This window comes from Coptis chinensis, chromosome 9, assembly GCF_015680905.1.
Source record: "Coptis chinensis isolate HL-2020 chromosome 9, ASM1568090v1, whole genome shotgun sequence".
Taxonomy (NCBI): domain Eukaryota; kingdom Viridiplantae; phylum Streptophyta; class Magnoliopsida; order Ranunculales; family Ranunculaceae; genus Coptis; species Coptis chinensis.
In genome coordinates, this window is record NC_141464.1 from 32,032,150 (window position 1) to 32,050,074 (window position 17,925).

The 17,925-nt window shown below is 37.7% G+C and overlaps 1 protein-coding gene and 2 long non-coding RNA genes across 3 annotated transcripts in view; 1 reads left to right on the top strand and 2 right to left on the bottom strand.

The window, feature by feature from the left end:
• Positions 1–1,480, bottom strand: LOC147475572 (uncharacterized). Its single transcript, XR_015208107.1, has 2 exons — positions 702–1,480; positions 1–542 (listed from the first exon to the last, which is right to left on the bottom strand). It is a non-coding gene; the product is annotated as an uncharacterized LOC147475572 (long non-coding RNA).
• A 1,374-nt stretch (positions 1,481–2,854) lies between these two features.
• The window catches only part of EMB2729 (Alpha amylase family protein), a 28,034-nt gene continuing 12,963 nt past the window's right edge, over positions 2,855–17,925 (bottom strand). The window contains exons 9-21 of the mRNA XM_086581804.1: positions 17,304–17,394; positions 17,096–17,197; positions 13,339–13,441; positions 12,806–12,943; positions 12,551–12,622; positions 12,270–12,374; positions 11,903–11,980; positions 11,722–11,832; positions 11,130–11,210; positions 5,447–5,551; positions 4,781–4,866; positions 4,590–4,644; positions 2,855–3,779 (exon numbers count right to left, since the gene is read on the bottom strand). Coding sequence (XP_086437930.1) covers positions 3,747–3,779; positions 4,590–4,644; positions 4,781–4,866; positions 5,447–5,551; positions 11,130–11,210; positions 11,722–11,832; positions 11,903–11,980; positions 12,270–12,374; positions 12,551–12,622; positions 12,806–12,943; positions 13,339–13,441; positions 17,096–17,197; positions 17,304–17,394 — 1,160 coding nt within the window. The 3' untranslated portion in view covers positions 2,855–3,746. The remainder of the gene's footprint in view (positions 3,780–4,589; positions 4,645–4,780; positions 4,867–5,446; positions 5,552–11,129; positions 11,211–11,721; positions 11,833–11,902; positions 11,981–12,269; positions 12,375–12,550; positions 12,623–12,805; positions 12,944–13,338; positions 13,442–17,095; positions 17,198–17,303; positions 17,395–17,925) is intronic.
• Positions 5,575–9,331, top strand: LOC147475574 (uncharacterized). Its single transcript, XR_015207303.1, has 2 exons — positions 5,575–7,638; positions 7,898–9,331. It is a non-coding gene; the product is annotated as an uncharacterized LOC147475574 (long non-coding RNA).

Consider the following 17,925-nt stretch of genomic DNA (forward strand, 5'->3'; position numbering starts at 1 on the left):
CCAATTACCCAAGTTTTAATAACCAAATGGAGCAATCATAATCCAAGTTCATAACAATTTAAGTATCTGTATCTTCTATCCTACACACACACAATCAAAGCTCCACAAATAACACACACTATACATAAAAACTTAAAAAAGCCAATTGCCTTGAAAGATCATCTTCATCAACCTTCTCATTACTCTTAGACGCCGCCGCAATAGCATGGCCCATAATCATCCGCCACCTGTTGCATCAAACTATTAACATCCCCTTCCGGAATACTCAACGAAGTACTCCCCGCCATCGAACTCTCCATAAACTCAACTTGTACTTCCATATTAACAAACTGCTTCTGAAATTGGTCCATAGTCTCCGAAATCTTCTGTAAATTGCCAGTAGTAAGTGATGATTCCAACGACTTCACAATCGACCCCATGGATTTTGATATAGTAATCATCTTCGCTTGCGTATCGAGACGTGCAACTACCGCGTCTAGACGGGACGCTAGCGTAAGCAATTCATCTGTTCGCAATTATAGTAACTGGCTTCATATTTGCTCCTGTTGATTACAATTGATATAAACGATATTATTTGAATCTTCATCATCATGCAAATGGTCCGAAAGTTTTACATCTTCAGACTTGGTTCACGCACGTGACAACAGAAAAATACTTGCTCACTCAAGGACTATATATGTCAGGAGTTAATGGGTAAGCACCTTGTCAAGGATGGGGACTGAATGACTTATGTGGCTGCATTATAAGACCCCCTTCTTAGGACTCAGAGCAGCTAGACCCTCCCAACGGGGGAGGGAGGTGGAAACTGGGCACAGCTTGAAGGAGTCTTCTCTTCAGTAGAAAGTTTCATTCTTTTAGTCTTCAACGATATAGGCTCTTGTGCAGTTATTTCTTCAAACAGGTTACTAACTTTGGCAAGGTTCTTACAATGTAGAAATGCTATACAAATGGAGAATGCTTGTACTTAAGACATTGAGGAATTGAAGTCGATTAAACACACGCCCTTATCATTTTCAATTCTTTCTTTCTTCACTTTGAAGAGTGAATGAGAGGAAAAGAATTGATCAATGGTGTACCGGCGGGGTGAGGGTTTTTTTTTTCTTTCTTTTGATATTGATTTTTTTCGTTAGGTTTGAGAAAGAGTTTTTCATATCATTCTATTTTTTCAGTTGTCAATTACTTACGTACTCCTGGTGTACATTCAAATAAAGGTGTATGCTTGGTTTTTGTTTTTCATATGAATTGAAAAGACCGAATAGATTTCTATAAAATTACAAAATAGACTAATTTTAGGAATATTTAAGTAAAATAGAAAGTGAATATTTTTAAAACATGGGTTTTTTTAAAAATTTGCTGATGTGGCTCTCTATAAGCATCCTGAGAGAAAGCGATATTAATATAGGTAGGATTTCCAAAGTGGCCCATCCTTACATTCAAAAACACCCGGGTGTCCTCGCGAAAGTGGGAAAGGCTGAGTGCAGACATGAATTACAAAGTAGCCCAAAATAAAGGCCCAATCTATTAGGCAAATTGTCTGTTGGATAATGGGATTGGCTAGTCTAGGAAACAATAGTGTGCCCAATTTATGACTTAGGCTGAGTCCAATGGTGCATCACCCTCTATCTCCATTTCACAAAAAAACAGTGTTTTGAGGATGGAGAGTCAATTTTGGTGTCCAATGGTTCGGACCATTCTACACCACTTCTTCCGGTGTGGAATTAAAAAAAAAAATACATTCCACGCCACTTCAAGTGGCACCGTTTGGGATTTTACAAACCACGTCACTTCAAATGGTGCGGTATGAAATTGAAAAATGCATTCCACGTCACTTCAAGTGGCGCCGTTTTGGTTTTTACAAACCACTCCATTTCAAGTGGCATGGAATGCACTCTCTATTCCTTCATTTTATTCTCTATATATAGAGAGTTAAATAAAGATGAGGGGCAAAAACCACCACCACTCCCTCCACTTTTGAAAGAATGGGGAGCCATTGCACCCAGCCTTAGGAGGGCAGGCTATTTGAGGAGGGCCTTAGTCCAAGACGTCAATTGAAATTCACATTTCCCTATCACTAGCTAGGACATGAAATTTTCGAATTTCTTTGTCCGGCTAACAACAGGGGATGATTCTCAACTTTTGTTCATCTATTAGAGGAAACATCCCATATTCCTACGTTCTATAGAACTACATTTTAGAGACTTAAAACCTTCCTTCCTGGTGTGTTGTACAAGGGTATGTTAGCAACCACATTTTGTGATTCAGTCTCAACTCATATTCACCATCACCATCTCCTTTTTCCACCACTAACAACATTCTTCATCTCATCCCCTAAACTTAAAACTGATCTCTCTACACATTCACAGATCTCACAGAACATACAACCTACTGTTTCACAATTACATCACACTACACCACCATCACGTAGTCATCATGACTCTCGAGTCTCAATCAGTCCTGGCCATACGAAAATTAAGCCAGCTAAAACAAGGTGTACTCGCTCAATACTAATATATTTAAATCCAAATTTCCATGTACAAATCATCCTCTACCCACATCTGTAGTCTCACACCTCCAATCCATTTCTTCAATTCTTACATCTCTTCAATTCTTACATCATATACTCAAGCAATTAGAAGTCCGAAGTCGAGAGAGACAATGGTACTGGGGGGTTCAATGCCTTGGAGCATATCGTTACTTAGAATCTAGTTCCACGTCATCTGTTAAAACAAAACTAACACCAACATTATCCCAGTTGATCATGCATTGGCTGTGGTTTTATCTATGCCGTGTCAGCAACGTACCAGACAACTGTCATTTTCAAACAACCATGTGGACGGTTACTATAGTGTAACCATTTGAAAAATACTAGTTGTCAGATTTTACTTCTAAGATGAAAAAAAACAAAATCATACGTACCCCACTTCTATACACCATACATCGAATCATCCCTTTCAGCTCAATGAAGACAGTCTTCTTCCTCGGTACATTCTCTGCAATTGTTCAGTTGCTCTTTTACATCAACTACTCTATACAAAAACTATCTTGGATCGTTAGAGGTTCAAATCAACTCGAAGTACTGACCAAAAAAAAATTAACTCAAGCGCAAAATCTGAATGAGAGAAAATAAGTCAGGGGAGCACAACGGAAATATTATACATCACTGGAAGGCACGACAATTTTGAACAGACCCGGGATGGTCTCAACAGGACAGAGAGTTTACATCTGATGGCAAGAGAATGAATATAGGTTCTCTACTGATATCTTCAAGGTCAAACAACCGGATGGCATGGCAGCAGCAGCAGCCGCAGCCAACACGTCCTGCGAATCAGCGTGAGATCTTGATTCATGAAATTTTCATATTGTCATCTAATATTGTTTGAACCACTTCAGAATGATCCCACCAATAAAGTGATTGGTAATGATAGCGTTTGCATATCTAATATTGTTTGAATCACTTTGGAATGATCCCAGCACGAAGGTGATCAATACGAACCACTTCAGAATGATCCCACCAATAAAGTGACTGGTGATGATATCGTTTGCCTGGCCTACAAGATTTGAAGTCATCAGTCCGTTCTACTGCTCTGACCAATGGTTATGAACTGTCGTGGTTTTCATATCTTGTTGATAGCAGCGTTATTGATCCACAAAAAAGACGTGCAGATCGGACAAGCATATGATAGAACGCTCACACTCCTCTGAATATCATTTGCTTCGCTTGCAGTCTACTGCTAAACATGATATCTTCATATCCTCAAGATTCGAGTCAATTTATACACCTGCAATCATGCAAAAAATAAAAATTAATATATTGTTTACGGCATAGGACTGAGGACTGAGCTGTCCGATTTATTTAAACAAAACCAGAAGCAATATCTATATCCATACTCCTTTAGGCCGAGTCCAATGGTTTTGGACTCTTTATCCCTATTCCCCAATTTAATAGTGTTTTATAGATATAGATGAGGAAAATGGGTCCTATGGTTTTATGGATACAAAATGAAAACCTCAACAAACTACTCTACTTCATCTGGCCAAAACAAAGTCATTACTCCATTTGAACTGGAGCCAAATGGAAAAATAAGTCATATTACTCCACTTGAACTGGCACCAAATGTACCTCTGTATATATATAGAGTAAATTGCAAATAGAGAGTGAAAACCTCAGTTTTGACTCCACTTTTATGGGGATAAAGAGCCATTGGACTCAGCATTATAGCTAGTGCCCCTCATTGAAAATGGGAGCCAGTTTAAGGTATATTTTGTTTTCGTCTTGGTGAACAGGAATCCATGTAAGGAGTCTCTTTTATGTTAGAAATTTTAACTAGTATTTTGCAACATTTTACTGTCATGTCAAAAGAGAGGATATAAAGATAGTTAATGTAATTAAGAATATGATTTAACTTCAATCTAGGATGTTTATTTTCACAGACCCATCAGAGGGTGATGCTCTTGTGTGCCATGTTTTTGCTGAAGTAGACGATTTTATACTTAATTTTCTTCTTAATATAATTCTGCTCAACAAAAAAAATTACGATATAATGAGTATTCAAACATAATAGTCCCCTGTGAGCATTTCAGTCACCAACCTGAGCACTTCTGCTAGGTAGCATCACCTCTACACAGTTTCGGAGGCCATCGACCCTATAACATAATAATGCACTGTTCAGTGAAAACCCAAGAGACTCACTAAAAGAATAAATTTCTAACAATCTCAAATGGGGAATTGTGCAGGCTGCAAGTCAAAGTGCACAAATCTCGGCATCAGTAATGCCACTACCTTTTACTGAAGGTTCTTCTAATATATTTCTCACGTTGGAGGTGTCCTTGTCCACCATATTTGATTTCATCAGTATTCAGGAATACCTGTAGTTTTCAATGATCAATTGTACTGACAATCATCTATAGACTAGCTATTTGAACTGTTGAATAATTTGCAGATAAGAAAAAACTATTACTGTACAAGTGAGTGTACAGCAATAACCTGATAAATCTTGAGGAAATGGAGAATGAGTAACAAGTAAAGATAGTTGGACCAGGATATGAGTGACACAGGTTATACAACCATCCCAAAATGCACTTTCAAGAATAGTGTGCCCAGTAACAAAACATTTATGCATATTTCGATCTCAACTAAGTGAACATCTATAAACACCATGGACCATTTGGGTGGAAAAAAATCAAAAGATATTCAATGTTAAGTTTTGTGATTTAAATGGTACTATTTGTAATTGGCAAATACATCATTTGGGGTTGGGTATCTCATCTTCCTACTGTTAGGAATTTGAGTTTTGATTCTATTGTAACTGATTGGGATGTTATAGTACAACTGTGACGTAACTATTATAAGGGTAGTGTGAACCTCTCACACTGATATTCTAATACAATATTATTTTATCGACCAAAAAAATAATTACAAACAGAACAGGCAAGTTTAAATGTTGACCTGATACTCTCCAGCTTCATCTACACCCACGCTGTAATTCTCGTAGGAGCTCACTGGATGAAAATTGAAAATAAAGAGAAGTGGGCCTCTTATGTAAGATATTACCTGTAACAAAACAGCCCAATTTAAATTCTAGATAGTTCAGGAAAAGGTAAACAAACTAATCCCTTCAATGGTATGACAACCAAACTGATGAAACTTACTCACAGAAGTGGGAAGTAAGATGAACATCAATTGAAATTAACATAAGACTAAACTCAAAGCTAAAGAATAACACTCAACAAACGTAATTAAATAAACTCAATTGAAATAAACCAACCCTAGAATCATCTCAATAGGGGATAACGGGATCTAACACATCAACACTAAGAATTATATGGCTTAAGGCCCTAGTTATAATAACCTATGGTTTCCAAATTCAAATAGGAAACTAACAAACTAATTGGCAACTAACATCTATACTAAGCCACTAAGGAAACTGGAAAGAACCTCCTAAAACTAATAGTAAACACAAATTACTATAAACTAAAACCTGGAATTAGTAAAAATAGTAAACACGAATTACTATAAATAGTATGTCCGTGAGTTACTATAAATAACAACTGCTATTTACATCATAAATAGCTTTGATGGATGTGGAAAACTATTGTAATATTAGTCCTATTGGGCCTATACTTGGGCCCAACCTATGTACATTGTAACTCTGTTATTATAAATAGAGGATGGGTCTCACTTTCAGACCCAACTTTTATTGTCTCTCTTTCTACATGGTATCAGAAAAAATAGGAAGAGAAAAGTAAGGAGATCAAATCCTAGCCACCACCCTAGCCGCCGCCGCCACCCCCTTCCTTTTTCATGGCCCGGGCAGCGACGCATGTTGCGCCTGACCTGTGCCATTGAGCTGCTCATCTGAGCGCCGTGTGCTGTTTTCCAATGGGTTTCCAGCATTTATAAAAAAATTCCAGTAGGTTTCCGGCGTTTATAACATTTTTTCGGTAGTTCCCGGCGAGTCTCAATTTTTTTTCTCACATCAAGGTACTATCATTTGCACTGTATCCCTTATCATGACGGATAAAGACTCTAAAGGTACGGACGATGTCTCCTTGTTGAATAATTTCTCTTCTTCGAAGAAAATTACTACCGCTCTTCTTAATTGGCAGAATTTCCACTCTTGGGCTCGCTCTGTTCGATTATTTTTGGGGGCCAAAGGGAAGATAGATTGGCTTGTTCCCAACAAGATGATTTGTCCAACTAATACAGACCCTACCTACAATAGTTGGTCCATGACCAATTGTATGATTCTAAGTTGGTTGTTCAACTCTATGGAGCCTGATGTCCATGAGATGTTTACCTTTTATGAGACTGTTGATGGTTTGTGGGCTGCTCTCTCCGAAATGTATGCTACTACGAACAATGAGGTTTGAATTTATGAGCTCTACCGTGAGTTGGGCCAGGCTACACAGGGGGCTCTTTCTGTCTTAGCTTACTTTGGGTACTTGAAGAAGCGCTGGGAGGGGCTTTCTGCTTACACTTCCCTATCTAGTATTACTGGTATGACACCGACTATTATAGCCGCTCTTCAGAAGCGTGAGAAGCAGAGAGTTCATCAGTTCCTTATTAGTCTTCACTCTGATTTTGAAGCCATTCGCACTCAAGTTCTCAATACTGCACCTCTTCCATCTCTTGGTGAGGCGTATGCCGTTATTGGGAACCATGAGCGCCGTGTTCGGATTACTTCTTCTCCAGTGGTTTCTGATGCACCGTCTTCTGCTAATCAGATGGCGTTTGTTGCTACTACTCAACCCCAGGGCTGTTGGATTTCGTTCTACTATTCCATCCGGGAACACTCGTGGACGCTTTTGTGATCATTGCAAGGGCAGTGGCCACCTTATTGATAGTTGCTATCAGTTGCATCCAGAGCTTCGTCCCAAGAGGGGTCGAGGGGCTTAGGAGGCAGCAAGCCTCGTATTGCTGATATTTCTGTAGTCATCATTCAGGGGGAATTTCTGAGGATTCTGGGACTTTTACCCAAAGACAAATTGATCAGCTTATGCATGCTATGTCTCTACGTGAGGGGACATCTAGTACTTCTGCCATGACTGCTGTCACAGGTACACCTATTGCGTTCTATGTTCGTTCCCCGTCTCCATCTGGTTGGGTCCTTGATTCCGGGGTAAATGATCATATGACTGGTGAGTCTAGATTATTGTCTAATAGCACACCTTTTTCACATCATGTCCGCCTTGCTGATGGCTCATACACCACTATTACCCGTAAGGGTACTGTTCAGTTATCCCCTGCTATCTCTTTAGAGTCAGTCTTACATGTTCCTCACTTTGCACTTAGCCTGTTATCTGTTAGTCGTCTTGTTAAAGATTATCACTGTTCTGTTGTTTTCTTACCCCATTCTTGTTATCTTCATAACCTGAGTACGAGGCAAATTTTTGGCAGGGGCTATGAGCATGCGGGACTATACTACTTAGGAGATCCCGCCCTTGTCCCAGTACCTGTTCCACCAGTATCAAGTTTGCATGCTAGTATGTTGCCTGTGTCAGGCCGTTATATGTTTTCTGCTGAGTCTTTGAAAAGTTGGCATACTCGGTTGGGCCATGTCAACTTCAAGTATCTATGTACTTTATTTCCTGAATTAATAAAAGCATGCAAAAATACTCTTTTTGATTGTGATACTTGTTCTTTGTCTAAACATGTGCGTAATTCTTATATTTCTCGCATTTCTAGATCTCCTTGTATATTTGATGTGATTCATACAGATGTTTGGGGACCTTCTCCTGTGACTACCCTCTCTGGCCATAGGTACTACGTGACCTTTATAGATGACCATATTCGGTGTACTTAAATCTATTTACTTTGCAAGAAATCTAAGGTTCTCCCTGTTTTCACTCAGTTTCTCCAGCTCATTAAAAGTCGGTTCAATATCGTGGTTCGCGGACTTCGGTCTAATAATGCGAAGGAGTATGTTTCCAACGAATTTGTCGCCCGTCTTAACCAACAGGGTATCCTTCAGCAACTGACCTGTCCTTATACACACCTAAGCAAAATGGTGTTGCTGAACGAAAAAATCGGAGTCTTATGGATGTAGTTCATTGTTTGTTGCAAGGTATGCATGTTCCTCAATCCTACTGGCATTATGCGGTTCTTACAACTGCCTACCTTCGAAACCGCACACCCAGTAGAGTTCTTAATGGTAAGGCCCCTCTTCAGGTTGTATACCCCAGTCGTGTTCTGTTTCCCATTATTCCCCGGGTGTTTGGTTGTGTTTGCTATGTTTATGATAAGAGTCCTACGCGGACCAAATTGGATGATAAATCCATTCAGTGTCTTTCTAGGGTATTCCCCTATGTCCAAGGGGTATCGTTGTTATCATCCACCTAGTCGTCGCCTCTATCATACCTTGGATCACATTTGTTGAGCATAGTGCATATTTTTGTCCTTATACATTTGTGTAGGAACATTTGTCTTCCCCAAAGGAGGCGTCTTCTGCTGTTTACCCTGTTCCTGTCTTTGATAATCCTCTGGTAGTCCCTCCTACTAAACCATTATAGGTGTATACCCGTCGCACTCCTACTCATACTCGTGCTCTGCCCACTGCCTCAGGTAACATTCCTTCACCTTCTAGTGATCTACCTACTGTGATTGCTCCTACTGTTGATTCCCCTATGATTGCTCCTGTTGATTCTCTTGTTGTTGAGCCCCCTCGATTTCCTTCCAGGACCAGGCATCCCCCAGACAAATACGGTTTTCCCACTAACCATCCTATTGCACAGTTTGTCTCTTATCAGGGTGTATCTGCTTCCTATCAAACACATCTGACTTCGGTTTCCTCCATTCGGATACCGCGGATCGGTTCGAGGCTCTATCGGATCCACGTTGGGTAGCCATTATCGCAGGTGAGATAATGACCTCGAGCAAAATCGGACTTAGGAAATGGTTGCTTTACCTCCCAAGACTTCATACTGTTGGATGCAAATGGGTTTTACTGATGAAGTACTTGGCGGATGGTACAGTTGAACGATATAAGGCCCGTTTGGTTGCTAAGGGATTTACACAGGTACCTGGACGTGACTTTGGTGCGACCTTTGCTCCTTATTTCCCTGGCTGCCTCTTATGATTGGCCTCTTCATCAATTGGATGTGAAGAATGCCTTCCTTCACAGAGATCTGGCCAAGACAATTTACATGGATCCCCCACCAGGCTTTCATGGTGGGGCTTTCATGGTGAGAGGGAGTATGCTGGGAAAGTTTGTTGACTCCGTAAGTCTTTATATGGGCTTAAGCAGTCACCACGAGCCTGGTTCAGTAGAGTAGATTCAGCGAGGTTGTGCTACAGTATGGATTTACCTGGTGCCACTTAGACCATACATTGTTTATTCGGCGGAACTCTGGGGGCCGCACTTATCTGTTTGTATATGTGGACGACATTATTACTACAGGAGACGATGCATCAGGCATTGTACAAATTAAGGAATCCCTTGGGAAATCTTTTGAGGTTAAAAACTTGGGTCCTCTACGTTATTTTCTTGGCATTGAGATTGCACGTAGTCCCAAGGGAATCTCCTTATCTCAGCGAAAGTATGTTCTAGATCTTCTGACTGATATAGGGATGCTGGGTTGTACTCCTATGGTGCCTAACAACCGGTTAGTTGCAGACGAGGGACCATTATTGTCAGATCCATCAGCTTATCAGCGCCTTGTTGGGCGTCTTATTTATCTAGTTAATACTAGACCAAACATTGCCTATGCTATGAGCAAAGCTAGTCAGTTCATGCATGCTCCACGTCAATCTCATATGGATGCAGTGGAGCATATTCTTAAGTATCTAAAGTCTTGCCTTGGCTTAGGTCTCTTCTATGCAGCCGGTTCACAGGGTCCCTTAGAATGCTACACTGATTCTGATTATGGAGGTTCTGTTACAGTCGTTCCACTACCGGCTTATGTGCTTTTCGTGGGAATCACCTTATCTCATGGAAAAGCCAGAAGCAGTTTGTTGTCTCCAGATCATCTGCTGAAGCTGAGTATCGTGCCCTAGCTTTGGGCACTTGTGAGATTATGTGGTTACGATCTATTTTGGGAGAGCTTGGTTTTACCACGGTCACGGATCAACCGTGTCTTCATTGTGACAATCAAAGTCGCCATCCATTTAACCGGATTGATCTTTACATGAGTGGACTAAGCACATAGAGATTGATGTGTATTTTCTGCAGGAGAAAGTTCGTTCTGAGATTGTCTCCCCGTCCTTTGTTAGGACTAAGGCACAGATTGCTGATACTCTTACCAAACCAGTGGGACCTGCTGATCTTCGCTCTTCCATTGGCAAGTTGGGTCTATTGGATATCTTCGCACCAGCTTGAGGGGGAGTATTGTAATATTAGTCCTATTGGGCCTATACTTGGGCCCAACTCATATACATTGTAACTTTGTTATTATAAATAGAGGATGGGTCTCACTTTGAGACCCAACTTTTACTGTCTCTCTTTCTACAAAAACTAACTCCGCTGGAGACTTCTAATAAGTCGGGGAGGGAATGAACAGCTATTAAAAATTAAACCATATTGTAAAAAATGATCCATTGAATGTGGTGTGGATTTAAAGCATACTATCATAATGATTCATTGAAACGTGGTTGGACTTCTGTTGGTGAAACCGTGAAGGTATAGGCCACATACCATATTGGCGTCATTGACATGATGGACATTGGGTGGACCTCTTGAAACTATCCTTTGACTTTCATCCAGCACCATCATATCCTACGGAAACAAGAAGGAATGAGTCAATACCTAATTAACCACACCATAATTTTTATTGGGGGCAAAAATAACGTGACCATAATAACAATGCATTCACTTTTCCGCATTCCTAATTCAAATAAATAAAGGAATTTATACATCCTAAGGAAAAATACTGGGTCGATGTTTTATCTTTCACACTGTTACCAGTGAAACCATGGTTTTTTACATTTAGTTAATCACAGTTTTCAGTAGAAAGAGTCTCCTTATACTAAATGGATCTCTAGAAAAAGTTTTTTTGGAGCATGTCACTTTTTTTTTTTGACAATATTCAGTATGGCAATAAACTTAAAATATAAAAAATAAATGTGTTCTAAGAAGTATTGCAAGTCAATTTAGGTCCAGCCTTGCTATAGAGAACTAATTAGATGGTCTATGGACCAGACTTTGAAATTTCAGCTAAACTGCAAATCTGCAATATGCTTTGAAATTGACAAATACTAGATATATTATAACAATAATAAGTCAATACCTTGTCAAAGGAAAATAGACAATTATGTATTCCTTCATCCATCAACAGATCCCAGTGACGGTTGGCAAGAGAAAAAGAAAAGTTGTTGCCTGCCATAGGGAACTCGACCCTCTAGAACAAAAATTGATTATAAACCACAGCCAATTCAGTACATAATGACATCACAAGGACGGTAGCATACCTCTGGATGCCCAAATTCATTCCCCATAAAGTTGAGATAAGCACGGCCACTAATTGAAAAAGTAATCAATTTAATCATCTGTATTCAACAAATGAGACTTTCAGAGGACATTCCAATGTTGATGTAACAGAAATCTAAGGTGAAACATAGTGCATTCTTTTGAAGCTCTTCCTTGAACAAGAGCCTTAATCACAAACAAACTTTAGGCCCTTGTCTTTGTGGTATAGAAAATTAGAGCTATACTAAAGTTATTCCGAGGATATCATGCCACTCAAATTACGTTGTGAAATAAGTGAAACAAAGTTAGTTGAGTTGCCATCAATGTCAAAATACTATTAAACTTTAAGCGGGGTGCCCCAGAGCTTACATTGTGTAATGAAGATCCTCTACGCAACACTTCAATTGAGTCAGAAGAATTCTCTTTGGCTTCACCAAACAATATCTCTGCAAAAGATCGCCCTCCCGAAATGGACTGCCACGAAAATACACAAAGATATGGATTCAAGTAAATGAATAACAGGATGCACGGCTGCATGACACTGCTGAAGCAAAAAGTTCCATTATTGAAAACCTAGAAGAAAACCTATAAGTTTGTTAAGACATTTCAGTGTGAGGGACACACAGTAAAAGTATAAAAGAGACGGGTACCTGGTTGTGGTTCTCAACAAATGTAAGCATCTTATCCCCACTTTGACTGCTACTTACCAGGGTATTCACAATCTGCACATAGATTATAGAAGCTTTCAGGAAACTACACTAAAGAAGTCGACTATATCTGGCACATATCAACGTGGTTGAATGTCGAACATCATATTGGAATTATGCTAGTGAGGAGAGCACTTTATTCCAAGTTCAGGGAACTCCACATGATTAATATTGGAAGTGCAAAAAAAAATAATGGACCTTATTCATGCTCCACTCATTGTCAGGGACATTCTCTAAGAACCATAGCCACATTTCTGATATAGAAAGATTGACATAATAATCAAACCCCAATCCACCAGCAGAAGTTGGCTCACACAATCCTGGATAATGAGTAGCCTGCAGAGTAAAGCTACGAACCATTATTACAAAATGAAGACTATTTAATGCCTGCATATACTAATGTCTAATATCACTTCCTATGACTATTCAAACTTCTGTTTTTCGTTAGATGCAGGAGATATTTTCCTCAATCTCTAGTGCATTAGTAAATATTCAGATTACACATATATGAATGGAACTAACTGAAGAACCAATGAAGGTTAGACAACCGAACAGTTGAATACAAATAATTCTAATAATGAGGTAAAACATCTGAATCCGGCTTATGCTGAAAATGAAGCGAGATGGTCCAAGTTAAAGTATACTCAACAGATTTAGTAACTCTAGGTATTCTCTACGGAAATAATAAAAAGACAAGATAACAGAAGGCCATTACACTTTAAATGACTTACATCTTCTGCAATAGTGATTATGTTGGGATGTAGGTAATGAAGCATCTCATTTGCCAATATCAGGTAAATTAACGCATCCTTGTCAACATATTGATTACAATACCTAGTATTTAAAGAAGAAACAAAAATCATAAGAATATTATCAGAATAAAGTATAACTGACATTTAAACAACTAAATACAATAGTTTGTTTTGTGAAGCTACACAATTTTCTAATATTACATGTAAAAAGCAAGAAACTAGATACAAAAATAACTGCAGAAGACAACGAAGAGTTGAAGAAACAAATACTACTGAACCTTAGTGATAAAGCAATTAAGCAAGGCATAGCTTGCATTGGGCAGTGGAAAGAGTGGGAACTTCGAAGGCGGAAAAAATCAAGTAACTTAGAAGGTAACTTAGCACGCGGCCACGCGTAATAATGGTAAAAAATCAACAAATTAGTTCCATTGGAAACTTTTTCCTAATCCACTTAAACCCCTTTTTCCCCAGTGAAGGTGGGAACAGAACCCCAAGATCTTGAGACCGGCCTCCCAAGCCTTGACAGTAGGCCACTGGCTATGTTCACAAAGGATTACAACATAAATGGTTGAATTCAATAGGTTGTAATTAGTGGACTATAAGTTACTGTATATGTTGCTTTGCTGTTTCAAAGTATTGAGCTTCCTAATAAACCAATTGCAGGGATGGACGGATGATCCTGGTCAAAGTATTGATTACTATAGGTGTTTATAGCAGTGAGGAAGTCATTTTTTTTCTCGGTAAAAGCTACTTACATTGATTGTTAGATATCTAAGAGGACATCATTTTAAGGAAGTTTCTACTTTCTTATATATATTGAAGTGATACAAGGACAAAATTCACTAAGTCCGTATCCTCTTTTTATCTCTTTTGTCTCCAGAATTTCTTTTTCATTAGTTATGATATGCTTTGACCTTTGATAATCAGGTAACCAACTAATCAAAGACTGCAATTATGTGAAATATATTTTTAATCTGTAAGTAACTGCGATTATAAAATCTTCCGTGGTTGAAAACAAAAAACTCAAAAAATCTTATTTTGAACAACTTTTGTGAAATAACATTTTCTTAGTTTATGCATTGTTTGATCAGAAAATTGTTTTTACATATCATTCGTGTAAATTGTATTTACTACGAAATTTAGTCTTTTGCCTGTATTTAATTAGTATGATCTGTTTTGTTGCATTTAAATGATAAAGTACAGTAAGATAATCTCAATGCAAAAATAGATCATATTAATTATTTATAGAGGCGAAATGATTAAACTTCCTAGTTACAAAAAAACAATTTTCTTACCAAACGGTGCATAAACTAAGAAAATGTTATTTCACAAAAGTTGTTCAAAATAAGATTTTTAGGGTTTTCTGTTTTTTTTTTTTTGATCGGTAAATAGATATTTCATTGATATAAAAATATAAAAACATAGAAATAGTAGGATGAGGTATCCTTACATTGAAAACCAACTAAAAGAAAGAACAACATCAAATGTACACAAAAACAGAAAACACCGTTCTCAAATCATAAATTGTATTTACTACGAAATTTAGTCTTTTGCCTGTATTTAATTAGTATGATCTGTTTTGTTGCATTTAAATGATAAAGTACAGTAAGATAATCTCAATGCAAAAATAGATCATATTAATTATTTATAGAGGCGAAATGATTAAACTTCCTAGTTACAAAAAAACAATTTTCTTACCAAACGGTGCATAAACTAAGAAAATGTTATTTCACAAAAGTTGTTCAAAATAAGATTTTTAGGGTTTTCTGTTTTCAACCACGGAAGATTTTATAATCGCAGTTACTTACAGATTAAAAATATATTTCACATAACAGTACGAAAATCAATGTTTCTGATCAGATTAAAAATGTTTCTTCCAAATAAAACTTTCTACAGATCTCGTGAGTTGTAATAAGAGAAGTGGGAAACCACTACTCTTTACATATAACAAAAGAAGATTAGGATTTACTGACAAATCTCAAGCACTCAATTTTTGTTCTCTTGCCTTAAACATTATAAACCAAACAAAATAATAATAATGTAAAAGCAATTATTTTAACATATGCTTAACATAAAATAAATCTAAATAGTAGCTACTCATCTAAAATCACCATAACCCAAGAATAAGTAAAAGACTCGAAGAAACAATTTCGCCTCGCCGCTTGTTTTATCTTCTTCCTCATTACATTTTTTTATTCTTTATATTTTTTCTCCTGTCTTATACTCTCTTCCTCTCACTTTCTTTCTCTCTCTCATTTCACTCACACAACTCCTCCCCACAATTCTCTCCCCATGTTTCATTGTTAGTTATCAAAAATCTTTCCTTAAAAAACATAAATATAAAACCAATCTTTATCCATTTTTATTAATTTTATTATTCTTACTATCTTTTTTGAAAACCACTTTGTAAAAATTTTGTCCATGTACAATTAAATGGTAACATAAATAAATGGCACAATATAAATATATGAAAAAAATTAAGGCTGTTATAACACATGCAACGACAAGCAAAATCCAAAAACAAAAAAGGCCAAAGCTAAGAATAGCCACCAAAAAAGAAAACTTAAACAAAACCATCAAGGAAAGGCAGAACTCCACCCGCTGATCCAATTTTGTCCTTCACCTAACAGCTCCTCCCCATATATAACACCCTTATTTTATTTTACTATTTCACTACAAAATAAAAAATTATTAACTTGTAGACAAAAAATGAAAAAAGAACAAAAAACGGCTAATGGGGAAACAGAAAACGTGGGGATTCTATAGGGTATTCAACCTATAATAATCTGCATAAATTTACAGCCCTTTGATTTCTAAAGCTCAAAAGGTTAGAAAACTCAGCAAATATTAAAATTTTAATTGTTTGAAAACAAGAAAAACTAATAAAGAACGTATATCATTTCTAAACCAGATGTAAATAGCTCAAATGTTTTTAAGTAGCAAGAGGATAGCATAGGCTCAGCTACCAAAGAAAATAATAAACAGCATAGGTTGTAGCATTTGTAGATGGTCTAGCAGAATATTAGACTAGATAATTGACATTGTGTATTCCACTGAATACCCTTCGCGCTACCTGGGTGCATCCCAGGTGAGGAGAGAATAAGGGTTTGGTTACAACCACCAAACCCTTGTTTGATGGGTTTTAAATTATTTTCTTTTAGAAACCAAAGAGACGTGAGACGGCCCTCTTAGAAAACTAACTGGGTAAATCTGCCTCTTATCAACTTGTCAAATCGCTCTAGCAATTACACGAACCCTTCATTGTCATGGAAGACCCTCGGATACCTACGAAATTCCTCTTACATTTTCTAGCACTTTACCTTGCCTCTCCTACTGGTTCAATCTGTATATTACTGTGATCTTGTCAATGTCCTTAAATAATGGAGGTCTCAGACTGCACCAGCACTCATAACTTCAAAAGACGAAAAGAAAAATAAAATTGAGCAAAAGGTTATGAAAGGTGGTTATCAGCATGTAGTTGGACAAAGCCAACTTAGGAGTTGAACTGGACATGCCCTCAATAACTAGGAACAAAATAGTTATGTCTGGCATCTCCATGGAACCTAGATACAGGACTGATTAATATAAACTTCCAAACGAAACGCGCCACAAAAAAATTCCTCGACCAAACCACCAAACTAGAAATAGATCAAGCATCAAATAATCAAATAATGAGTAAGAATTTAGCTGTCTACAAGTAGATGATTGAAATGATCAGGTCCAGTGGATTACTTACTCATCCAAGTCGCCGGTAAAAGAAGCAAAACCGTTGTGTGTATACATCATAGATGAGAGTGAATGGAACTGGTAACCATCAATTTGATATTCTGAAACCCACCTGTTGAAGTATTTATAGTTAAGGGAAATGTAATAGTAACAAAAAAGTCAGCAAAAAAGCTCACAAAATGGAGACTGTTAGATTTAATTTCTTAAAGGTTCGGTACCACTTGAGGTTTGACAGCAGGTATTGTAGGACATCAATATCTCCATACTTGAACATTCTGGTACCCCAAAACTTGTGAACCCCTCGTTTACCTAATAAAAATTGTGAGTTTTGTAAGAAACTCAATATTTTGAACAGCAAAGTAGAGTAAACTGTTTCGGCAAAAGGCGATGTTACTGGTTTGGGAACACGTCTGTGTTGCCCCATCTCTTCTTTTCATGTTTCTAAAGCTATTTCCATGAAACCTAAATGATGGGTTGGATCAAAATAATGTAGAGCCAATTTTAATAATATAATACCAAATGACACACTCATGATTTGTTATATACATAAAGAGAAAGATTGTCATATACATAAAGAGAAAGATCAATATGTACTTTTTATAACAATATGGTCCCATCAGTTGGCAGATGATGGAAAGAATATAGTAGTAGGTCTCAGTATGCTCCTTCAAGTGCTTAGCTAGGGGAAAAGTCAGGGTTAGAGTTCTGAGGGATATGTTTCTCAGTTTCTACATTGTAAACCGACTATGTTTCCTATATATGAACCGTGAGAGAAGACCGAAACTTATTAAGCCGTACACCCTTTTCTCTCCAAACTTTCTTCTTTCATTAACCAATACT